The following is a 24,368-nucleotide window of genomic DNA, read 5'->3' as shown; positions in this document are numbered from 1 at the left end:
AAATATACAAATTTATTATATTTTATATATCGTGTATATGTTTTAATTTAAAGCAGTATATTTGTTTGAATTTATTTAAATTATTACTTGTTATTTGTTTATTTCTGTTATAGACTTATAGGTAAAGATAAAATATAATAAATTATGAATACCAGGGATATAAAATAAAATATGTTTTAATGCGGTAGCCGTCTAGTTTGACCACATAAGGGTCAATGTTTAATAGTGTAAATAAATAATGTTCAAGGTTAAATAATTTTTACACTTTACAGGGATGTATGTACAAGTTTACCTAGGGAGAAATAATCAGACAAATCCAGCTATTCTTCTCTCTTTTCGCATACGGCCAAGTCCCAACGCGCGATTCCTCTCTACCTCCACCCCTCTCTCTCTCTCTCTCTCTGTATCTCCTCTCTCCCTCTCTCCGCTGCGCCGCCTTAGAAGACGTCGGATCAGCTCGTCTGGGAAAGGTTGGAGTTTTTTCTCGATTTCTTTTGTTGTTCATTTATAATTTTTTTAGTTTTGCAAACTTTATCGGGAGCCGTGCTAAATGGTTTGGTGTTGTCGATCGAGAAACACAGATCCTGATCTCAATTTTAAGTGATCTGCTTAGGGATGTCAATTTTTTGTTTGATATCGAGTAGAAAACAAAACAGAAAAATAAAATAGAGGAATTATAGCAGAAGATGTGATTATTTCCTATGGTTTCACATTTCGCTAGGAAAGCTATTGTTTCTAAAGCTAGATCCTCCCATTTCAATAACATTTCTGTAATCCTTTTAGGAAGAAATGCTTTTCACATGGGATCTGTAGTAGAACTAAAACCAGGGCTGTATGCAGAAAGTGACGTAATAAATTCTTATACAGGAGCAATTTCTGATAAAGACCCATAAAAGCACAAATAGCTCAAAATGTTCTTGTAAAACCATCCCAATTTTCATGCCTAACATACAAAATGACCGGTTAAACTGGAGAACTATCAGGAGCCTTTGCTAAGATGCACCAAGGACCAGCTCAGCACATCGATTATTTTGGGAAGACTGAGAAATTACTTTATTTCATTCCTTTATTTTTTTTTTTTTGTAGGCGTAAGGAGAGAGGATTATGGGTTGCTTTTCTTCAAAGGAGCAACACAATGGTACCATCACTGTTAACCTTCTTCTAAATATTTGTAATACTTGGCTGTTGCCGCATGTTTTCAAACTTTTAGGTTCTGTTCCAGTTCAGATGGTATTGCATCAGTTAGATTATGCCGGGCTGCTCAGTTCAGGCAGTTGCACACTAACCAATTCTGTTACCCAGTACTGGATGCAAGTAGTGCAGTTCTAGATGATACCAGAATTGCATCTGTTGATATGATATGGTCGCATTAAAACTCAAAACCATCTGACAATACAAAACATGACCATAAGCATATGCACCAGTACTCCACCTACTGTGGTACTGGACGTAAAGTGTTAAAATCAGCACAATATTACTAAAGCACCCAGAACTGATAGTCTGGTAATCTGGTATATTTGTGTCGGTTTTACCATTCCAACTGGTTGTAGCATCTACAGGTACTGTTTCATATTAATTCTGTGTTCATTCAATATTTATGTATTCGGATGTTTGTGCCGCAGATGATGCACAGAGAGTGAAGAGACCCGAGCCGGTTCGAGACCATAATCCTGGTAATTTATGTTGTTTTGCACAATTGCGTACATACAGCAAGAACCAAAAGAAAAATAAAAGAACTGTGTAAAACAGCGAGTGAAGTAGACAATAAGTAGGCCTAATATGCCGAGAAGAAAAAAAACATTGAAGAGTTGTTGAAAAGGCTGGGATCAAATTGTGACTCATTGCTTCACATGTACCCTGTAGCATGTAAGAAACAACCAAATTGAAAGACCACTTTTAAAATGATAAAATAATAAAAAAAAATCCCAAATTATAACAAATACAAAAGAATAAAGATATTCATTATAATTTGCTTGGAAGATGCACATAGAACCTATTTTTGGTTAATATCTAACTACATCTCTGAAGTGATATTTATGTTTACACCTTCCTTACATTTTGGAATATGACTCAGGATATAACGGTGGTCCGAATCGCCCATCAGGAGGACATCCAGGTGGCCCACCAGCTCGGGTGCAGCCAATAGCGGTACCGTCTTTGTCTCTAGATGAGATAAGAGAGGTGACGCGAAATTACAGCAATGAGAGTTTGATTGGAGAGGGATCGTATGCAAGGGTGTATTATGGTGCTCTGAGAAATGGCAGAAAAGCTGCCATAAAGAAACTCGATACGAGTAAACAGCCTGATCAGGAATTTCTTGCTCAGGTTAATCATTTGTTTATCTATATTTTTCTTGTGCAATGTTTATCCTCAGGGTATGAAATTTGAGAGAGTTAGTTTAGGTACTTCGGGGAAAAATGAATGGAGATGAGGGTTTCTTTGGGAAAAAGTTTATGGGTGCATTTGGCATGGAACGTGGCGTATGCTGAAAAATGTGACAAGACATTGCGGTTAAGTTGGAAATCCAAAGTAAAGTCAAATAGTGTTTGTGACAAAGGGCTTAGCCTAAAAAGTTGTAATGTTCATTTTTATAACAAACGAGACCAAGCCTTAAGCCGGTTCGAGGGACTAAGATATGGCTGCCTGAACTCTGACCAAGACTAACTTGAAATAATTTACATGACTAAGCTGTGGTGCGTCTGGAAGGCTTTGTCCCTCAAGCTGAGAGTAAATCAGATTTAGGCTAATGCCAAATGCACCCTCTGATATTTGAGCATCATATCATGTCTATGAGAAGTGAGAGATCACATTTGCTTCTGGATCTCCCCCCATCCCCTACAGTGATGCTTGCTATATTTTATTTTATTTTATTGTTTTGCTTTACATGTGAAATAGGTATCGATGGTATCAAGATTGAAACATGAAAATGTGGTAGAGCTTCTTGGATATTATGTAGATGGAAGCCAACGGGTGCTTGCTTATGAGTTTGCTACAATGGGTTCCCTTCATGACATTCTTCATGGTACTTTTACTGTCATATCTATTATTTTTTTTTTTTGAAGAATGGTTGAATTCATAAGCTTTATCATAGTTCTGGCATGGGTGGCATAGATTTTCATTTGCAACGCATAAGTTTTACCGAGTAATAAGCATTGATTCCCACATTACCTTTTACAGTTTTTTAATTTGTTCTGTACAAAACCTTAAAGTGTTATTTATACTTGTGCAAAACAAGAACTGTGTAATATGCCATGCGCTGATAAAGCATGGTAAAATCACCTACAGCTCTTACTTTATCTCCTAATTTCTGTTCATTATACTTGTAGTTCCCTTTCTCCATTATCTATACAAATAAAAATGATTTGGAGGAGGCTTTTGGACGAAATTACAAAAGAGTATAGATGAAAATAGTATCATTTCTATGCTTAAAAAGGTCATACATGACACATTTCTTGTCTTGAATGGGTCGGCATGATAATTTGTGATCTTGTTGGGGTGGACTCTGATATTTGAGGTTTTGCATGGGTACACATGACATAATTCGAGAATGAATTTAAAAGGGCTAGTAGCTTAATAAGCAGCAGCAAAAACTAAGCACCGTAAAGGGATGTTGGAGCTTTATAAGCAAGTATGCTACCGAGAAAAATATATATTTGACGTATATCAGTTGAAAGAATTATGGGAAGATATAATAATTAACAGAAATGTATATCAGTGACTCAAGAAAGGAATTATATTACAAAAGAGGCGTGCTTAAATTAAAATAATTGTACATCATATTAAAGAAGTTTTTATGGGTTAGTCTTTGTAAAGCTACTCTTACTCTCTTATTATTTTTATCTGAATCAGGTAGAAAAGGTGTAAAGGGAGCGCAACCAGGCCCGCTTTTGTCGTGGATTCAACGGGTCAAAATTGCTGTGGGGGCTGCTCGGGGGCTCGAGTACTTGCATGAGAAGGCACAACCACATGTAATACACAGAGATATAAAGTCGAGCAATATATTACTTTTTGAGGACGACGTTGCTAAGATTGCCGACTTTGACTTGTCGAACCAGGCTCCTGACATGGCCGCTCGCCTCCACTCTACCCGTGTCCTTGGCACATTTGGTTATCATGCCCCTGAGTATGTTTTGTAACAGTTTCTTTATCTTTGCAATCGTGGTTTTAAGTTAACGGAAATTTGCCTTATGATTATGCCAACACTTCTCAATTTTAGCCTTTATTAGTTGAGGCTTTCAAGCAAAGAAAATAAAATGAAAGCAAAAGACTACATGAAATTTGAATAAAATGATTTTAGAAATTAGTTATGCTTATACAATAATCTTGTATGTAATTGCCTCAATTGGGAATTGTAGGTATGCAATGACTGGGCAGCTCAGTCCAAAGAGTGATGTGTATAGTTTCGGGGTTGTACTTTTGGAGCTATTAACAGGCCGCAAACCTGTGGACCACACATTGCCACGTGGCCAGCAAAGCCTTGTCACCTGGGTATGCCGTTTCTATATTATTGTTGTTGTTATCAAATAATAGTAATAATAATTATTTTTATTATGTACATTAATAATCATCATCGATTATCTATGAACGTGGTTGTATACTGGCTTGTACTGAGTCAACTTAATATTAGTTGGTTCATTGTTTTTGGTTCCTAATACAGAGCTAGTGATACTTTATAACTGCACAAGCTAACTGATAATCCTTTTTGTGGCCAGTCTGACCACTCTCTTTCCAATATATAGTTTTTCTGGTCTATTTTTTTTCTCCAAGAGAAAAATGACAAAATGACAACTCTTTCTTGTGACATGTCAGTAAAACACCTTTTTTTTGCATCAGTAATTCAATTTTCAAATTTCAAGTGACAAGACCCAAATTGTTGATGTTGTTCTATGTTACAAAAATACTTGGCAGACCATAACTTAATTCCAATGTACAGTTTATTTTCCCACTTCTTGATCTTGTACTAAATGCAGTCTAAAAATTGTAATTGTCGATTTGTCGATGGCATATGCATTGCTTGTGACTTCAAACACATCAGTCCAGACTTTTATAATGGATGCAATAAAGAGTGTTACTTTGTTGTATCACTGAAAAGCTTTTCCAATATAACTAACCTCATTCTGTTTATTGATTTCTTACCACAAAGCACTTCTTATTTCTCTTTTAAACCAAATTAGACTTTCTATTGCACATCCCTTTTTCCTGTGTGCTACATCTACATTCAAGTTATACATTTCTGCCAGCACCTAGTTTCTTATGTTCTCTATTTTCCGCAATACTTGAGTTCCCAATTGAACAGAGCAACTGCAGTGCAAGAGACATTTTATCTTGGAAATAGTTACCTGTCTTTAGTTTTTAAAAGGATACAATATTAGTTAAAGGGAATAATTATATGGTGTTGGTTTGAAATAGGCCACACCAAGGCTTAGTGAAGATAAGGTAAGGCAATGTGTTGATCAAAGGCTCGGAGGCGAATATCCTCCCAAATCTGTTGCAAAGGTACTTATTTTATTTTATTTCTTACTTTAGTTCTATATGTTTCATTTACATAGCCTTGCAATAGGTGCAATTTGTTGTATTACTTTCGAAGCCCTTCCAATTGAACTAATATGACTTTACGATTGCAAATCAATATGTTTGTTCAATGGGTTCCAATCTGCTGCCATAGTTGGCAAAGACACCGGATGCCATTGAGGCACTGAAACACGGCCCTGCTATGTGGCATTTGGGGCTTATCCATCATGGACCAAACAGAGACCCAATGGCACCCGTGACACTACCATCTATGGCATCAGATTTGAATCTGATGTCCAATTGAGTTTGCAATGTGCATATTATTGTTGGAATTTTTTGTTCCATTTTGATCACTCTCAGTCCATGAATCCTGTGTTTGCTGTTGCGGATTCTGTGCAAGCCCCTCTTACAAATTACTGGTGGAAGGTTCTTACCAGCATCCAAAGGAGGCTATCCATAAGAAAAGGCTGGTGGGGCCTTCCCGGAGTGACTTGTATCAGACTCTGTTCTTGGAAGAAACTGGTCTCCTTTCTCTGAGTTTGAGATCTAATAATGTTTCTTTAATATCTCAAACTTGTGAACAGTTTGCAGCAGTTGCAGCATTGTGCGTGCAATATGAAGCCGATTTTCGTCCCAACATGAGCATTGTTGTGAAGGCACTACAACCTTTACTGAACCCAAGAGGGGGGACACGTGGTGGTGAGGCAGCCGGGCTTTAAAAATAAGATGAAAATATTGTTTAAATAACATATAACCTATTTGTTGATTTGTGAGCTGAGTTCCCCTTATGCAAAATTAGTTTCAAATGAAATTTACCTGATTGGGTTGGGTTTTTCTCGCAGCTTGTCATTTTCTTGGTTAGTACTAAATTGTAAAATTACTTCTGGTTGTTATATTGGCTGGCTGTGGTTTCTGTATCATGCTGAAATGGTATATTATGGCGCCTGTCACCTGTGTATTTATATCCCTTTGTATATTGTTTTATTTCTGCTGCTTGCTTTTCATTTTTGGCATGACGATTGTTGGGGAAAACATATTATATTTAATAATGCGTTATATATCAGAGGATCCTCTAAGATTTGTCAAAATTCTTACGCAATAACACTGGTAGTTTGCATGCGTTCTCTTTCCGTGTTGAAACTATGTACAAGTGAAGCTATATTATTACTATATACTTTGTTTATCTTATTCTGTATTTTGTTTGTTTTTGTGATAATTAGTGCTTGAAAACATGGAGAGTTTGGGAAGTAGGATAGATAAATCAAATGGACTCAATAATCACTCTCAAGAACACTTTTAAGCTCCCTCCCTTTTCTCTCCCTCGCCTCAAATCCAGTGAGAAAAATCAAAGCTTGGACACCTTTACAATAAATGTATTTTTTTTATAATTATTAATTTAAATACACAAACAATGAAACAAGTTCCCACATATTTCATAGCTTTACAAGTCCTAATACTATATACACACACACATAACAAGCGAGAATAAATCAAACCCTAGGCATTTAAAAAAAAAAGGAAGAGATAAAATGATTAAATGGGAATCTGGCAATTTGTTGTAAACATCAATGAAAAGAATTATAAACAAATAAAGATGTTACATTAATGCAAATTGCGTAGGAAGTCTGCCACCTCAGTTTCTCCGTTGACTGGTGGGTTTCGAATCAGAATTATCGCTCTTGTCAGTGTCTGAACCCTCTCTCTGAGAGTCGAATTCATTGCTCCCTTTCCTATTGTGACGGCGCCTCCGATCCTATAAAATATTTAAACAGAAATTAAAATAGATATAAAGAACTAATACACAATACATCATCTTTTTCTACTACAAAAAAAGGGAGGTTGGTCTAAAGGCTGTGCTAAAACCAAAACGGGAATCATTGTCCTATTTTTATGCAGAATCTTATTAATTCATAACTTCATTTTACATCTGCCCTTACAAAACACTAAAATATGAAATATAATACCACACATTCTTGAAAACCATTGAAAACATAACCTGGTTCTTATCATACCCCTCTAGCTCTATAATTATTTTAGCACAGGAGGATAGTTTTTTTGTCTTTTGAAAAAAATAAGGAACCCAAGGTCATGAAAACATGATTGTAGAATATCTTCCATATGATAATCTCAATAAGCAGCAGTACTTGTGAAATTCTAAGTTTTGGAGGGTTACATGAAGTAGCTTCTTCCTGTGGGAATGAATTTCCATTTTGTGAATTCCTGAAATTTGTGCTGAAATTGAAAAATAATTCATGCTTTGCTTTGTTTTTTTAACTTTTAGCACCTTTAACTATCAGAAGATTCACACAAATATATCTCATAAGATAGACACATAGAAAAACAGTGGGTTGGAGTACATATATTCTTGATAGTGTAGGCCATTTTGCAGACTGATCTAAAATAAAATTCATCAGAAATTACTGATAGCATAGTTCCATGTACAGGAACAGATCGTAATCCGAAGCTCTGCTAGCACAGCAAATCTAATCTTGATTAATTAATACACAAAACAGGACAAAAGAAAAGAAAAGAAAAGCAGAGGAAAGTAGCTAGTAGGCTGGGATGAATTAAATGTTTTGAACTGAGCCAGGTTGATTAACAGGAAAAAAGAAAAGAACAAAATTAGTATGTGCATAAATGGAACGTACCGAACGACGGATAGGTTCATCAGCGTCAAGCATGCGTACCACCTGACCCATTTTTGGTCTCTTGTCGGCATCTGGATCAACACATCTCAAAGCAGTCAAAAGTGCCCTTTTGAGTGCCCTAGTAGATGGTTTCGTTTCTATGGTGGAGTCCACCACCTCATCCGACCGCCTACTCGCTACCATCACCTTTAACCAATCCACCAAATTTACCTATATCACCCGCAAGGAAAAAGAATCACAGAACTTAAAAACATCAGGGAAAAAGAAAATATTTAATTAATTCCACTGCCATCAGCACCTGGTCAGGCAAAGTCTGACTTGATCAATAGCAGCAGGTATGGAAAACAATTTTGAGTTTCAGAAAACAACATGCAGTGAGAAGAACAGAAAGAACTAAGAAGGTAATGTACCTCATTTTCAGGACGGCCGTAATCAACAGGATCGCGGCCCGTGATAACTTCCAGAAGAACAACACCAAAACTGTATACATCGCTCTTTTCATTTAATAGCCCTGTATTTGCATACTCTGGGGCTACATATCTACCATTGTTTTCAAGAAAATAAAATAAAATAGCATAAGCCAGCAGATCATGTAGGAAACAGTCAAAAGTTGAGTTCTTCTGGGTATATTTATACCCCCCCCCCCCCCCCCCCCCCCCCCCACTGTATACATGGCATTAGAATTAATATGTTCAGCCCCCAACAAATATATTGATAGCAACTGGAATATACTGCACAGTAAAAGGAAAGTCACTGACCCAAATGTGCCCATAACACGAGTGGTGATGTGGCTTTTACCAGCACCTAGTAGCTTGGCCAGACCAAAATCTGATATTCTCGCATTAAATTCTTCATCTAGCAAAATATTACTTGATTTGATGTCTCGGTGTACCACTTTTGGCTCTATAGCCTCATGCAGATACGCAAGTCTAGAAATCAAAAGGAAAATAACACGTCAAGGCCCTGTTACCTGGATGCAATAAGATGGGTACTTGCAAGGCCTGATTAGCAATGGTGGGATAATAAAGTCACAGGTCAATGGGGTCAATTGTACACTGGATAAGAGAGGTTCACAACTTTTAATTAAAGTATTATACAGACACCAATGAAGCTACTCCTCTTCATCTCTCTCCGTACTGCAGTATAGCAAACTTATACAGGTGCACACCAGCTGATGCTCAGAAGCATTGAATTAAGGGTGCAAAAGCAAACATTTCATGTACGCAAAATGAAAGAAGTCTCTTAGTACAGAATAAATGATGCTTACGCTCTTGCGGTGCCAAGAAGGATTTTGATCCGTGCCTCCCAGGTAAGAGCTCCGTGGTGCCTCATTGCACCATGTAGCCATTGCTCAAGGTTTCCATTATTTACATACTCGTAGACCAGAATTCTGAAGTTTTTGTTTTGAAAAGATGTTAAAGAAACAAGATTCCAGAGAGATGAGCAATGATAACAAACTAAAATATTGTTGTCGTGGATATTTAACCGGGGACCACAGAAATACATTTACTCTTTAATAAAAAAAAAAAGGAGTGACCTTTGAGTACCCTCAACACAGTAACCAAGTAGGCGCACCAGATTCTTGTGGCGAACATGGCCTATTGCCTCCACCTCTACTCTGAACTCTTTTTCGGCTTGTCCCCTATGATAACACAATTTCACATCTCATATAAGTTTACCATGCTTTTGCATATTGCACCACATATATTACCTTATCTGCAGATAACACCCGAGATATTTCATGGTCACTACTGATGCCCTTGACTTTTTTACGCTACTTTATTTGCCAAATAAAATCTATGCTTCGAAAGTCAAGTTAAGCCAAGCAAAGTGACTAGCTTTATTTTCTTCAAAGTGTGTTGACCATATCTATGATATAAGCTCTAGGGACCCAACGTTTACATTCATTATTCATGATTGTAGTTCAATGTGTTTAGCGAAAAGAACTACTACTTAGTTTGTGAAAGAATTGCGACCATCAGGGTAAAAGAATACTTGGCCTTAGTTGGAAAATTGAGACATGATTGGTGCTATTTGCAAATATATTAACATTTTTTTAGCTTCCATTGCCTGTAGGCTGAATATACTAAAATAGTTGGTGCAGCTATTTGGATCCATGAATAAGTGCCAGATTGACTGATAGTGATACAGCAGCGAAATCTTGGAATGAAACCTTGAAAATGTTACTTACAAGTTATTTAGAAGCTTCTTGACAGCAACTTGCGTACCATTTATGAGTTGGCCCTGGTACACAACCCCATACCCGCCTTCTCCAAGCACATTCTCCTTTGAAAACTGGTTTGTTGCCACCTCTAAATCTCTTAATGTGAACCAGTGGCCCCATCCAAGATATGACATCTCGGGCAACCCAGTAAGAGGAGATTGTACTGGCATCTGGTATGCATGACCCTTTTCACCTTCTTTTCCATTGGACCTAAATGAGCCCGAGTGAGACTCTGTATCAGTACCTCCTTCAACATCACAGTTCAAGTTCTTTTCTTTCACGTCTGAGCTGTTCGGTGCTACTGGATGCGGTATCAGCACTGGCGCGTTGAAATCAACCCGTACCTCTTTTATTTCCTTTGAGATGGGAGGGATTTGTATGAGGTGGCTCAAAGTGGGACTCCTTCTGACGCGTCTCTTGGGACGGAAATTGATGCACACAACTACAATTAGAAATGATGCTAAAATGAAGATACCAACTAAAATTGTGATTAAGACCCATAATTTGAGGCCAATAAATGTTGATTCAGAGAGGTGATCTTTCAGAGATGACATTTCTTTGTTCTTTTCTTCTTTCCAATACTTGAAATCCTGCATGTCAAAATAAAAGAATTACCAAATTAGAATGTGCATTACAAATGTTCGAATTTTACACATTTTATGAGAGAAAATTCAATATTTAATTTGACCATTGGATCTAATAAGTATAAGTATGGAATGTTTGCTTTGCTTTTAAGCATAGTCCCTGAATTTTAGTACGAAAGTATTCACTAATAAACATTGATTATAACAAAACTACCTATTTTGCGTTGTCAATTGATTTAGAAAACCTCAATAACATTAACATAACATAACCATCCAATCAAATAAATACGAACCAAATTCACCTTAAAAATTCACTAAAAAGTAAAAATTTATAAATCAATATATAATGCACGTGAATTTAACATGCTGGACTGAACAGTACACTCAATTCACCTAAGTTTTAATTTTGTAGTATTGATAGAGCATATAAATCAATTTAATGAAGCAATTAAGAGGTTGTATTATCAAGCGACAGACAGGCGTAACAAAACCGACTTGAACTTGATTCTCGCTTAATTGCATGAATAAATCCATCACTATTCACCTGAAATGAACGAGATCTCAATTGGTGAAGAACGGAAGCTTCAAATGTGGGTCCCCGGGTGGGGAGTAAACCCTAACGGGACATGTCAGAGAGAAGTAGAGAGAGAGAGAGAGAGAGAGCGAAGCGGTTGGTGGCGCTTCGAAAAGAGATCAGAGAAGATTGTAACTTGTTTGAGTAGGGAAAGAAATAGAAAACGACAAAAAGGAGAGTGGTACATGTGATGTGAGATGAGATCAGTGCGAAGTAAGAAGAATAACAAATTCTACAACTATTCAGAAAAGCCCCTTAAAAATTAAAAATTGACTATTAGCTGTATTTTTACGGCCGGAAATGAACTCTTATTTTTTTTAATATGGCATGCTTAATTCTGAAATTTTTATTAATATCTAAAAAAAATTAATTTCAAACCCTATCCAACTTTACATCGGAAATCCAAAAATGGTCAAACCGGTCAAATAATAGCCGGATAACTCATAACTTGCACAAGCCAAGCCATTACTTTGTCTCAACACACGCTGTTATTGCCTTCTCACAAGGCTATCTTTTTTCGAGCTTCACTATTTAGGGGTATGTTTGATGGCAATCTCAAAATAGCAAGAATAATATAATTAACGTCTGTCTTATTAAAATAGTTTGTTTTAATTTTTTATGAGAATAGTAAAACAAACGAGTTCGATTTTCTATTCTTGCTATTTTAATACAATCAAATGCTGAATAGTTTGTTTTGAATAACTTATTTAAAAAAAAAAAATTATTCTCAATCCAACCAAATATATCCTAGATGCTCAACAGTGCACTTCTATTTTTTTTGAGAAATTTAGATATATACCCATCATAACTTTATCAATTAGATATTTACCCATAAAAAACACAAAATTAGTTATTTACCCATCCAAATTCACTTATATTATTAATATACCCATTTGTTGTTGTAATCAATTTAAAATACTAATTAATATTAACAACATAATAAAATGACTTTTTTACCCTTACCTTTTAACGGTCTCTCTCCCTCTCTCCTTCTTTGATTATCAATCTCAAATTTTCAACATCTTCACCGTTCTCTTTCTTAATTTTCCAGCACCTCCGTTCCACACTAAGTTCTATTCTCTCTCTCTCTCTCTCTCTCAGTTCTTTTGGTGACATGGGATCTATTTATAAAAGTAGATGAATATTGATTCCCTATAACATTGTTTAAAGCGGTATTGTACTTGCAATTTCTATGGAGATTATCTTTTCAATTTGTAGATTATGTTTTAACTTTGAACATGTAGCTATAAATTCATGCTGGAATTAAAAGAAGATTAATGGAATTACATTAGATATATCTTTCAAGAGTGGGTCATGAATCATGATACGTTGATCTAAATTTTGAAAGCTGGATATATCTCTTAAGAATGGATACAACTCACCAAACAAACTAAAGTATTTTCTTGTTAATTGTATAATGAAAGATACGTTGACTCTAAATTAAGGATTCATTGATATAACTTAAATTATAAATTCTCATAATTGAAAACGAGGAATGTATATTTACAAAAAAAAAAAAAAAAATAGGAGTATCAACGCAGTATTGTTTCGAAATATCAGGGTTAACACTGGCATGAAAAATTAGGAGTATCAGTTCTGATTCTTTTAAATGAACAAAAGGTTATAATGAAATTCAAAATTTTGCTATCATACTGGTACAAATCAATTTTATGGCACAAATAAATTTTAATGTTGTGTTCATCACATATTCATACATGTCATCCTAATTAGTATGAAAATATCAGAATTTGAATTGTCAAGATGAAAATATCCTAAACCATTGACTAATGACCCTTTTATGTTTCCCATAAACTTCAACTTCTTACGAGTTGGTACTTTTGTTCCTTTTTACCATGGACCATCGATCAATACAACAAGAGATGAAACTTGACTTTCTAAACACTTATTGGATGATTATTTCACGGTCTACAAGACATCATCTGGTTTATAGCAAGATCTTGGAGGAGAGTACTGTGCAAGAAGTTGAGAGAGAGTAGGAATCACAAAAGGAAGTTGCAGGGAAAGAGAAAAAATGAAGGGACCAGTAATTCATCAAGAGAAGGGAAGGGCAAAAGAGTCATTTTATTATTTTGTTTATATTAATCTGTATTTTAAATTGATTAAATCAACAAATGGGTATATTAATAATATAAGTGAATTTGGATGGGTAAATAACTAATTTTATATTTTTGATGGGCAAATATCTAATTGATGAAGTTATGATGGGTATATATCTAAATTTCTCTTTTTTTTTTGACCGGCTTGTGCAAGTTTGCAATTCAGACATGACCAAACCATGTAAAGCAAATTCCCTTGAGAATCTCATCGCCTATATAAAGCAAATTAGATTAGCCAAATGGATTACGTACGTAATTTCATTCTAAATTGAGATAAATTGTCAAAGAGGGTAGCAACAGCTATAAATTCCTTCCATTTCAATAAAATAATTCGATTGTTAATTACTTGTTATTTCTCATCTCTGACTGTGTCTTAATTAAGATCGTCACAGAAAGAGAGAAAGAGAGGGAGACAGGTACGATACTAGTAGTAGTCTAGTAGAGAGGATTTAATGGAGACGACCCTTGAGCTTCCGATTAAGAGGGCGTGTGAGGAGATCGGTTCGGACTCTGGCTCGGGTTTGGAGGCGTCGAAGAAAGCAAAAGCGGACACTGAAAGTGGTGAGTATTCATCTTTTCGTACGTTCGACGAATTCTGCGATCATTATGGTGATAGCTTGGAAGATCCCTTGACAAAATGGAGGGAAAGCCTGCACATTTTGAAGAACAAATGCAAAATCGATGAAATTAAGCTTTATCTTGTGAGTCACTTCCCCTCCTTCCTTCCTTATCAATTCTCAGTCAGTCACCAGATAGATAAATATTTTGCTTTATTGATTTTTTAGATTTCTAAAGGGCAAGAGGATGCTGCAAAAAAGATTCAATCTTTCCAAGATGATCTTGCCTGTAGTATAAAATCTAACCCTGAGTTCACAAACAAGGGATGGATCCTGCGCCCAAATCCGGGCCCTTATGACAACTACCAACGCCTATATGTTGGAGATTTTGTAATTACACTTCTCAACTCCTTTGGTTCATGTGGTTACCTCATTTAGTGGCCTATTCTGTTTGTTTTAGTATAGTGGGTTCAAAATTCATCCATTGCTCCCTAGAATTGGTTGGTATTTGATACGGATCAAGTCCCGGAGAACGAGACCGTAAGGGTTTGGTGGTTTCGGCAGCTCGACTCGTCCCAACCCCGAAGAGCTTGGTACGAGTCTCGCGATGGGAACTTGGGGTAATTATGGAGGTACTCGTACTCTAACCTGTTGGTACCTTTAATTGTCCAAAGGTTCAGCCCCTAATACCTCGGGATTTGGGGCTTATATAGATTATTCTCTGACAATCATTCCGCGTTGTCAGAATTGTCAGAGTCCGCATATCGTTCTTCGTGGCGTCCCTGCGGACGCCCATAGGGTGAGCCAGCCGAAGAGGCCTTCCGACCGGGTCAGTTTTGGGCTCGTCTAGCTTCGTTTGGGACTGCCCTGGATAGGTCTCGGGCCTTGGTTATGCCGAGCAGGCTTGACTGGAGATGAGGGTCTTATTCTTAGTCCCGGCCTGGCCCATTCCGGAATCCGAGACCGGGTTATTCATGACCCAAATCCATTCTTCTAAGGCCTTGTGTACATGGGCCTATCATTAGCCCCCCAAGCCGAGATGCATTCGAGTAAGGAGCATCCGAGCGAGAGGCATTTTGGCTTGAAAATGTCATCTATATCGACGTTGTATACCTGTCGGAGACTAAGTTCTTTGCAATTCATCAGAAAAAGCGGGTCATAAGATAGCATAATTTTAAATGAGTTTCTAGTACATCTCGTGACATGACTTATAATAGATTTTGGATGATACATGAGATATTATAACTAAGCGAGACTGTTGTTCATTGTCTTGCGAGACCGTTGTGTGTGTCCTTTAGTCGGAATCAGAATGCCACAGTTGCGGGCGCTTCTTTGGGTATGTTTCTCGTCTGTATTTCTCGATAGCGCACGCTGGACATGTAAAATACTTAAACCTCCAGTCTTCGTGTGTTTTTGGTGGATAGTCTGAGATGCAGGGTGGGTGAAATGCTTCTATACACTCCATGCATGTGAACATCTGGTGTCGCTTGCCGAATTTTTGGCACTTCGGGCAAAAGTCAACTTTCTCTTGTAGGCGATGCGTGTCGCTGGCTATTTTCATGTGTCTCGCTTGTGATGGAGTTGGATCGTCGTTCATGTTTTAAGATTAGATATTTGGTAGAGGCGGATGAGAGGGTCCTATTCCACCGTGTGGCTTGTTATATATAGCTGTTTGTTAGCACTATGGGTGTCGGTCGTTACGTCGAGCCTCTTTGTTAGCACTATAGCTGTTTTTTTTTTTTTTTTTTTTTTTTTTTTTTTTTTTTTGCGAAACGATTAGCGTAAAATTCTGCAATACATGTCGTTTTCATCGTTTGGTTATTTGATATTACTTTATCGAGAATATAGGTACTTGGTCAGTAAGTCGATCAAATGTCGTATGGTGAAATTACATAATGCGAGTAGCGAGTGGACTGGACATGTAAATAATGCGGAACAATATCAATCCATAGGCAACAATACTAAAAATTATCGGAAAACAGTCATTGAAACATTAATGCAAAGTAAGGAAAACTAAAGTTGGAAACTAGAAAGGCTTGCGACGAAACGTTTCTGGCGTCGGTGTGGAACGCTTAGGCGGAAAGGGCACATCTTGTTAAGCCGGGATCTTGTAGTCAGGTTCCATCTCGGAGTCTGTATCCTCGTAGTGGTCATCCTGTTCGATGGCGGCCTTGGACCTGTAAGTGAATTCATAGCCGGGGTCTATTTTAGGGTCGGGTTTGCATTGTGGGCAGAGCCAGAAACTGAAGTATGGATCTTTGCGGCCGTCTCGTTCGGGCTCGTCGGCACACCAAGTGTGGTACCAATACCCGCACTTGCGGCACCTGACCATATCATCCTTGTGGCCGAAATTGTTGCATGTGATGCAGTGGCGAATAGAGACGGTTTCGTCCTCCGTCTCATCGTCGGTCGGCGGCTGATAGTTATCTCGGAGGAGATCGTCGAAATGGTGGTCATCGAGGGCTTTTCTAGGTGTGGGAGGCCGGGCAGCTTCTTCCGCTAAGACCCGGTCAATGAAGTCGCCAATTTTGGTCTCGTTATTGTGCATGAACCAGTAGATTTCCGATGCGGAGAACCGTCGGGCGAGGTGGTGCCACTCCTCCGGGGTGAACGTGCGCATGGGGTGTACTTGTTGTGGAACGGGTGGGTTACTGGATTCACCTCTGGCGAGACGGGGTTTTTTGCTTTTGTAAGCAATACGCTTGAAATATTTGGGAGGCATGTTTGTGATGTTTCTGGTCGGTCCTTTCTATGATGTTTGTGGGTGTATTTATAGCGAAATTTACTGGCACTGGTAGGCCCCACGTTGCCGTATGATACTGTGACGATGTGAAAGGGATTGAGTACATTAGAACACCGGAGTGTGAGTGACGTGACGAGTTCAGCAAAAGGTAACAAGTTATAATAATTAAATCGGGCAGCATTTTAAAATATGTTCCGCGTACCCTTCATGCAGAGAAACACAAGATAAATGTTAACAAATTCATGAAACAACAAAAGATGGTGGGCAAAACGACTTGCGACGACTACTTATGGTGGTAATGTTGTTGAAACGAAAATATATAAGAGGGCGGAGTTATTCGGTGAAGTCGTCATCTTCGGAGTCTTCACTGTAACTCGCCTCGTCTGACTCATCTGTGAGAAGGTGACAGGCGGCCAAGTCGGAGCAGATAGAGCCGTCGCGATCAGAACTGTCAACATCACTGTCGGGGGGCGGGAAGTCATTGGGACTGGGCTCATCATCTTCATCCTCCGTTTGAGTAAGTAAAAAGGCCGGGATGGTGATGGTGTGGTCGAGGTGGATGACATGTTTTGTCGTGCCTGTGGTGTTATCCTCGTCGCTGGCGTCATCCTCGTCTTCATCATGGAGGGAAAAATCATCCATGTGAATCCAGATGTCGAGGAGTTTTTTGTCAACAGGGTCATTGGATAATAGCAGTTCCTTGACATCTTCGGCGGAGGCCTCCTCGAGTAACCGCTGGAGGTGTGATTGGGGAATGGTGTTCAAGATGTCAGTTGTTTCGATGCGGGTTGAACATTGTGTTGTGTTCAGTAGCTGTGTCGGGGGGTGTTCCGGGAGCGACTCCGTGGACAATATATGTGAACGGGTATCGGGAACCGTAGGGTTAGTAGGAAGGGGCATTGGTCCCTTGGTAGTGTCGGGTGGTGTGTTGTTTTGTATCTGTGTGAGAGAGGCCATGATAAGGAAGTGGTGGGCTTGAACTACCAGGATGCGTATAGTTTGCACAGATAGGGCGACAGATCGAAAATGGAAAGGCGACTGTTGTATTTATAAGTTATGCCGTAATAAATGCTACTGACTACCAGTCAGGAGGTATTAATGACATCAGTCGAGACAAATGCCTGGGGCGATCGAGACAAACATATGGTTGGTACTTTATGAGATAGGTAGGTTTCATACATGACATAGCGTAATTGATGTAAAAATATTCATTACAACCGACATCAGACATAATCATGTAGGATATGATGGTATTCCTACTAATCCTACCCTAAAAAGAGATGTTGCTGCTTGGCGCAGGTGGGGCACATATAACTTCGGAAGCGGCGGTCTTGAGTGCTTTTGGGAAGGCGCCGAGAGACACACTTGGGGTGGAAGCTTTCTTCGCAGCTGTCGCAGGTGAACATGCGTGATGTATGATCACGGGTGTCGCAGACGGGACAGAGGTCCAGGGCCAATCCATTAGTTGACGTGTCGAGTACTTCCGAGGGCGAGACAGTTGTTGAGGAAAACTGGCCAGGGGTGATAGCGTCGCTTCGGGGTTGGCCAAAAAATTGGTGTGTGGCCTCTGCTGCCAAGGCTGTCTTGGTGGGATCATTGGATGTTCGATACCGAAGTACCGGGTGGTTTGCTATCGTTCCGGTCGCGTTTGGTTTGGTCAGGTCCATCGCGTGTACGCCAGTCTTGCCACGTGACGGTAAAAACTAGGTATATATATACGCTTGCCTCGGAGTACGTGATCGGACGCGACGGTTGGAGACCGTTTTGCTGAAGTCTACGATTTTTTACGCACCGTTGAAAAGGCGTACGCAGGGGCGATTCGTGGGAAAATCTTGACTATGTGGCACCGACAAACTGTTTACGTCAGACTACGAGCGCCTATATAAGCGCGGTCGATACAGTAACGCCGTATCGCATTTTCATTTACCGTGTTCAGAAAGGTAACTTGTGACTTTGCTCAAAGAAAGCTTCGTTTCCGAAGTCATCAACACACTTCGTCAATTGAAAAAAGGTAAAAATTCATCTTGGGGGACGCTATCGTCTCGTAATAACTTTGTATGAATTGTAGTGGAATCATTATACTTTACGAGACGGTGTCTCGTATATACATATCTAAAAATGCATAGTCAGATCAGCACGCTTGGGTAAGACATCGGCATGCACTGTGTGTTGGCAGTCTTTAGTGGTCCTAAATAACAACTGACATATGGAACGTTTCGTAGGTTGTCTGGGATGTCGGGGGAAAAACCTGTAGAAAGAGTAATGAATCAAATGCCGGACATAGGTGAGGTTACAGGTACCGCAGGGGCTGTCAGTGTGGTGGACGTCTTAACATGTCCTCTGGAAGATATTAATTGGAGCGTGGTGGAGTCTGGGTTTGAACTTCCTAACATTGTCTCTCCTCTTCAACTCAGGTTTGAACAAATTCTTGATACGATGTCGAGAGGAGACGTAAGGGATTCGTTATCCCCATCTAACCCTCAATATTATACAACTGGCGATGACAGGACTCCTTCAGAGGACGCGGCGTCGGGATCACATTTGGGTGAGCAGGAGCAAGGGCCCTCGGCGTCGAGCCTTTTGTCACGAGAGAGGGAACCACAAAGCGAGGTGGTCTCTCCCATGAAAGATGGCGCACGGGGGAAGAAACGGAAGAAGTCAAACTTGACTATCCAAGCAGAGAAACGTAAGCGGAAGAAGGTGATAAAAGATGAAGATCTCGTTTTGCGGGCGCCAGATACGGTGTATGACTTGGGCGAGAAGAGACTGTGGCCACATATTGGTGAGACGAAGTCGTATTGTCCAAAGAAACAACCATCATATTGGGAGGACACATTTTACACAGAGTTAGTGTCGAAGGGCAATCGAGACGAAATCCCCATTGACCGTTTGGGGTTTGTGAAATCTACCGAGACGGATCGTGCACACGATTGGGCAAAAGGCTTGTGCCTGTATTGGCAGATGCCGAAATGTGGATTTAAGCTCCCTTTGTCTGACTTCTTGGCATCATTTTTGAAGACTGTGAACCTGACGCCGGCCCAAATTACAGCGTCTGGGTGGTGCTACTTGTCTAGCTTTGACAGAATTTTCTCAGATTTCGGAGATGTCTTCAAGGGTTACCAGCCGACAGTGGCGTTGTTTTCGAAGTTTTTTAACTTGTGCAGATCGAAGGACTGGTTAAATGTCAAGAAGAAAACAGAATATACATTGTTCGATATTGAGAATACCCCTTCGCTGAAGAAAATTACGGACTGGAACAGATGTTGGGTTTATGTGTCGGGTTACCGGGACGTCCCTTCATTGAAGGATCTGCGCGTCACGTGGCTATGCTTGGAAGCCGACAAGTATCCCAACTTATCAGGCTATAAATTGAGCGCAGCGGACGAGCTAGCAGCGGAGAGATTGTTACAGTTGATTGGTATATTTTCGCCCCTTTCCCCACTATATTCCGATCGACTTGCCCTTATTCGTGTTATGTTTGTATTTTTTGCAGGAGAAAAACGCATCATGTCGTTCAGCTACAAAGGTACAAAAGCTGCTAGCGAGCCGATCGCCTTGCTCGAAAAAAGGGGGCCGACAGCGAAGCCTAAACCTGCGAAGGTGGAGCAGGGAGCACCGGAGACATCAGATGCCGAGAGGACGCGAAAAAAACTGAAAACCAGCGCGGTGGAGGAAGCAAGTGAAGTCATACTAACGGGGGCTGACGAAGGAGTGTCGGCGGAAAAAGCCGAGACGGTCTTACTCGTTGGTGGAGGCCCTGCTAGTCCCGAGAATGAAGAGGTTCCGTCAGATGTGGTGATGACGGATGTTCATACCGAGATAATCCCCATCTTGGCATCTGTGGGGGAACAGAGGTTGTCAGTATTGGTAGGCCCATTGTGAATGAACCAACCATGACCTACAAATTCCAAACATTTCAATGGTCATCGTACATAATCCCAATTTTAATTCTCCCATTGAGTGTGTGCGTCTTAAACAACTAGTAGGAGTCTTGCTTGTTGTGCCGGCCCTAATACTTTTCTTTTAAGGTCCTTCTTGCTTTAGAATATAGTATAGAAGATCTTATTCAAACGCTGATCGAGACTCCTCTCTATGTTTGAACCAAACATCTCTCCATCAAAACTTACTCTTCCCTTAAAAGTACAGAACAAAACTGAAATGGAATAGAAAACTTCCATTTTGATCGAAGCAGAATTTTAAAAGTCGTGCTATAATATAATTAGTAATTGTAGGAGAACAAAAAATAGCTCCATATGATATGTATAAGGGATATTAGCAATAATTCCCGTCCGTTTCCTGTTCACCTTTTTTCAGTATGACATTGAAGAAATGACAGGTGATTATTACTGTTTTTTCTCGACATATAGTGCTGACCTTGCTTTCCTGGAACTTTTCAAGGAGCTACAATCCTCAATCAGGACTCCTATAATAGCACCTTGGTATAAAAGGGACTGAATGGTGTATCTGTCCAGAGACGATCTCAGCCTTTCATTTATCAGATCCAACTATTCTAAATCATTGTGTTAAATATGAGATATTATATATGTATTCTATGTATCTATTTGTGTACAAGTTTGAAATTAATTATAACCCAACGTGCTACATACAAAACCACACGGTTTCTCCCTTCCTCGCGAATCCTCTTCCCTTACACGCGAAGCGGATCTTCTTCCGAAATATTTTTTCTCTTCTCTCGGCTGGCGCCGCATCCTCTTTTCTCTCTTCTGAATCTTCTTTTCTCCCTTCTCCGTTTGCATCGCGCCCGATGCCTAAACCTTCGCTGCCAGATGCGTAAATCTAGATGCCGCTCTCTCTCCCTCTCTTTCACTTCTCTTCTCCTTCTCTTTTTGCCTCCAGTCATGCCCCACCACCGATCTGATCTGCCTCCGCTATCAGTCCTCCGCCACGAAGCCACCAGTCCCGCCCTCACAGCCGATCTGCCTCGCTCTTCCATCAGGTTAGTTTACTCCCTATGTGTTATGTTTTCTTACGCGATTTTTGTGCGATATGTTTGCATGAAACCCCCCTCTTTCCCCTTTTAATTTTGCTCAAATCAGGTTAGGGTTTCCTTAGATCCTTCGTTTCTTGTATAGCCATGGTGATTACTTCTTTTTCTATGAAAATAGAAATTAAATCAACAATTTTGTTTCTAAATGTTGTTGTAGTTCGGATGCTATAAGTAGATCAAGGCAGATTGGTGCTATGATGTCTGAAAAAATGAAGTGTATTGAGTGAGAAATGGTATATCAGGGGTAATTTCGGTATGCTTTGTGCTTATTTTTTTGTCCTAATTATCTGCATTTAATTTAATAAAATTTCAGTTTTGGCAGAAGCGGTTTCCATTTCTTCTTCTGTTTTTGGGGATTATGCGATGGTTTCGGTTGAGTACCCAAGTATGTCTTTTTGATCCGTGCCACTTTGCTGGTATTCTGGAGAGATATGTTGTGCCCTTGTTCAGGTTTCTTCAGTTGTTTTGTAGGAATATATAGTGATATATTATCTTGAATGGTTTCTTAATATGATTGTGCTGAGCAAAGATTGTTGTGTTTATGATGTTAACACAAAATTTTACCCAGCATATTTTGGTACTGTCATCCTCACAAATTATTCATTCAGCATAGTAATGATTGATGTGTCTGTTGGAGTGGGTAATGTGATAGTGTAGCCTACTTTAACAATTGAGTATTTTACAAGCTACAAATAAATTTGAGACCTATTTTGATAGGTTTCAAAGTGTTAATCTAATATTAAATCAGATTAAAGGAAGCTTAGATGTAAATAAACTTGTGGAAATAATGCATCTGGATTCCTCAGGATAACATCTATTTTTGCCATGACAGGACTTCCATCATCTCCACCAAGTTTATCAGAGCCGTCCATAGGAGCGGGTCCCACCAGCAGTAGAGGCATTAACCAGCAGCCACATACAACAGACGTTGGGGATACTTCCAAATCCCAGAAACTGAACACTTGGATAATTGCCGTGATAACAGTTTCTTCATGCTTTCCTGTGTTACTCAGCATTGGTGTGGTCGTTTTCGTGTTGAGGTGGCGCAATCTCAGACAACATGGGAGAGTTCTATAGGCCTTGCAACTACAATGCCTACCACCAAAAGATCTGGTAAGAACAACCTATTACAGTTTTCAATAATTGGAATTTTGTAGTTAAACAATTTGCCCTTTATATAGTAAGTTAGAGTGGAAATGAATGGGAGATTGAAGGTCCAGTAATTGCCAGCTTGATTCCCTCCATTGGCATATGCGTCCGTTCTTCTTTTGCTGGTAGTTTCGATCAATTTATCGTTGACACAACACCGAGTGACATCGGATCAGATGACCCTGGAGAAGATCCTGATGGTATTGTTGAATTTCCCTTTCTTTTAGTTTTTTCTGTAATGTTAGTTCACTTTGGTTTACACGTATTGGCATTGCAGTTTATTATATATGGTGATAATAATCTCTTTGTTTCGCTGCTTATGATTTTTATGTAGTAATTGGTTTAGTTTAAGAGAAGACATTTAAATTAATCGGATCCTAGAGCATGGCTTCAATAGCAGGTCTCCTTAAATAATTAAATCTGACCCAAAGGTTGAGAACGAGGATATCAAAGTGCGGCTTATACACTGACAACAAATTGTGGGATTATAAGGGGTTTACATATCCGCCGTTGTTTAAGGATAGCTTTTAAATAAATTTTAGGGAATCTTTATATTTACAATCAAACATGTGTATCTCAAAATAAATGTAAGCTTACGGTCATTTGAATGCAAACAAAAAAAAGGAAAAAACTTGGGAATGTTTACAACGTGTCTCCTTATTTATCTATGTAATTACATTTAATATTTATGTAATTTCTTTGTTAAATTTAATGGTGACTTTCTGTCACGATTAACCACAAGAAAAGAAGTAAAAAAAAAACAGCATATATGTGAGATAATTAATAAATCACATGCAACAGTATAAATTCAAAATAAGATAATTAAATTTAACAAAATATTTATTAAAGTACAAACGTCACATTTAAAGAAAATGATCAAAACATATTTTTAATTTTCACGGCAACGCGTGGCTGGCACTTACTAGTTAAGGTAAATGCTTCTACTTTAGCAAATCTTTTGAAAAATTGTTGGGAAAAAGAAGGAAACACACAAATCAATCATGAATTGCGTGCAAATCTACAAACTCTGCTTTTCGAGTTTATATTATGTACCATGTCAATTTTCTTTTGGGTGTTGATTTTACCAATCAATTTATTTGTGCAAATAATATGTTGAATCAATCTGAATTTGCTACGAGTTGTTCTTCCAAATGGGGAAAAGAAACAAACTCTCACCTCTTTCTGATTGCTTGTTTGCATAAATGGTTGGTTTTGACTTGCTATGTTTTATTTTTATTTTTTGCCTTGATTTC

At 38.9% G+C, this 24,368-nt stretch overlaps 3 protein-coding genes and 1 long non-coding RNA gene across 6 annotated transcripts; 3 read left to right on the top strand and 1 right to left on the bottom strand.

Annotated features, from left to right (window-relative positions):
* Window positions 1–308: 308 nt before the first annotated feature.
* On the top strand, window positions 309–6,515 carry LOC144556721 (pto-interacting protein 1-like). Its single transcript, XM_078305129.1, has 9 exons — window positions 309–470; window positions 1,087–1,138; window positions 1,623–1,673; window positions 2,075–2,325; window positions 2,896–3,022; window positions 3,850–4,123; window positions 4,356–4,488; window positions 5,410–5,496; window positions 6,096–6,515. The coding sequence occupies exons 2-9, from the start codon at window positions 1,105–1,107 to the stop codon at window positions 6,228–6,230; spliced, it is 1,092 nt and encodes a 363-aa protein (XP_078161255.1). The 5' UTR covers window positions 309–470; window positions 1,087–1,104; the 3' UTR covers window positions 6,231–6,515.
* Window positions 6,516–6,879: 364 nt separating this feature from the next.
* LOC144556714 (putative receptor-like protein kinase At5g18500) lies at window positions 6,880–11,703 on the bottom strand. The gene is made up of 8 exons (XM_078305116.1): window positions 11,512–11,703; window positions 10,351–10,973; window positions 9,697–9,801; window positions 9,427–9,549; window positions 8,918–9,088; window positions 8,570–8,699; window positions 8,160–8,369; window positions 6,880–7,264 (listed from the first exon to the last, which is right to left on the bottom strand). The coding sequence occupies exons 2-8, from the start codon at window positions 10,935–10,937 to the stop codon at window positions 7,145–7,147; spliced, it is 1,446 nt and encodes a 481-aa protein (XP_078161242.1). The 5' UTR covers window positions 10,938–10,973; window positions 11,512–11,703; the 3' UTR covers window positions 6,880–7,144.
* Window positions 11,704–13,944: 2,241 nt separating this feature from the next.
* Window positions 13,945–21,413, top strand: LOC144555474 (uncharacterized). The gene is made up of 3 exons (XM_078303856.1): window positions 13,945–14,359; window positions 14,444–14,605; window positions 21,273–21,413. The coding sequence occupies exons 1-3, from the start codon at window positions 14,111–14,113 to the stop codon at window positions 21,411–21,413; spliced, it is 552 nt and encodes a 183-aa protein (XP_078159982.1). The 5' UTR covers window positions 13,945–14,110.
* Window positions 21,414–21,547: 134 nt separating this feature from the next.
* On the top strand, window positions 21,548–23,435 carry LOC144565855 (uncharacterized). 3 transcript variants are annotated; one of them, XR_013515039.1, is made up of 4 exons: window positions 21,548–21,915; window positions 22,124–22,199; window positions 22,280–22,351; window positions 22,799–23,435. It is a non-coding gene; the product is annotated as an uncharacterized LOC144565855 (long non-coding RNA). The 3 variants fall into 3 exon arrangements; XR_013515051.1 differs by lacking the exon at window positions 22,280–22,351 and having other exon boundaries at window positions 21,550–21,915; window positions 22,124–22,210; XR_013515048.1 differs by lacking the exon at window positions 22,124–22,199 and having other exon boundaries at window positions 21,558–21,915.
* The last annotated feature ends 933 nt before the right edge of the window (window positions 23,436–24,368 follow it).

The sequence above is a fragment of the Carex rostrata genome, chromosome 1 (assembly GCF_964058835.1).
Source record: "Carex rostrata chromosome 1, lpCarRost1.2, whole genome shotgun sequence".
Taxonomy (NCBI): domain Eukaryota; kingdom Viridiplantae; phylum Streptophyta; class Magnoliopsida; order Poales; family Cyperaceae; genus Carex; species Carex rostrata.
This window is presented reverse-complemented; position numbering and strand designations above follow the sequence as displayed.

Coding starts and splice junctions, on each gene's coding strand:
- LOC144556721 (XM_078305129.1), top strand. CDS start 1,105: ATGGGTTGCTTTTCTTCAAAGGAGCAACACAATG. Junction 1,674..2,074: donor GGTTCGAGACCATAATCCTG/GTAATTTATGTT, acceptor AATATGACTCAG/GATATAACGGTGGTCCGAAT. Junction 4,124..4,355: donor TTTGGTTATCATGCCCCTGA/GTATGTTTTGTA, acceptor TGGGAATTGTAG/GTATGCAATGACTGGGCAGC.
- LOC144556714 (XM_078305116.1), bottom strand. CDS start 10,937: ATGTCATCTCTGAAAGATCACCTCTCTGAATCAACATTTATTGGCCTC. Junction 8,700..8,917: donor CGTGTTATGGGCACATTTGG/GTCAGTGACTTT, acceptor AAACAATGGTAG/ATATGTAGCCCCAGAGTATG. Junction 8,370..8,569: donor ACGGCCGTCCTGAAAATGAG/GTACATTACCTT, acceptor CGGGTGATATAG/GTAAATTTGGTGGATTGGTT.
- LOC144555474 (XM_078303856.1), top strand. CDS start 14,111: ATGGAGACGACCCTTGAGCTTCCGATTAAGAGGGCGTGTGAGGAGATC. Junction 14,360..14,443: donor ATGAAATTAAGCTTTATCTT/GTGAGTCACTTC, acceptor TTGATTTTTTAG/ATTTCTAAAGGGCAAGAGGA. Junction 14,606..21,272: donor GCCTATATGTTGGAGATTTT/GTAATTACACTT, acceptor ACCTTTTTTCAG/TATGACATTGAAGAAATGAC.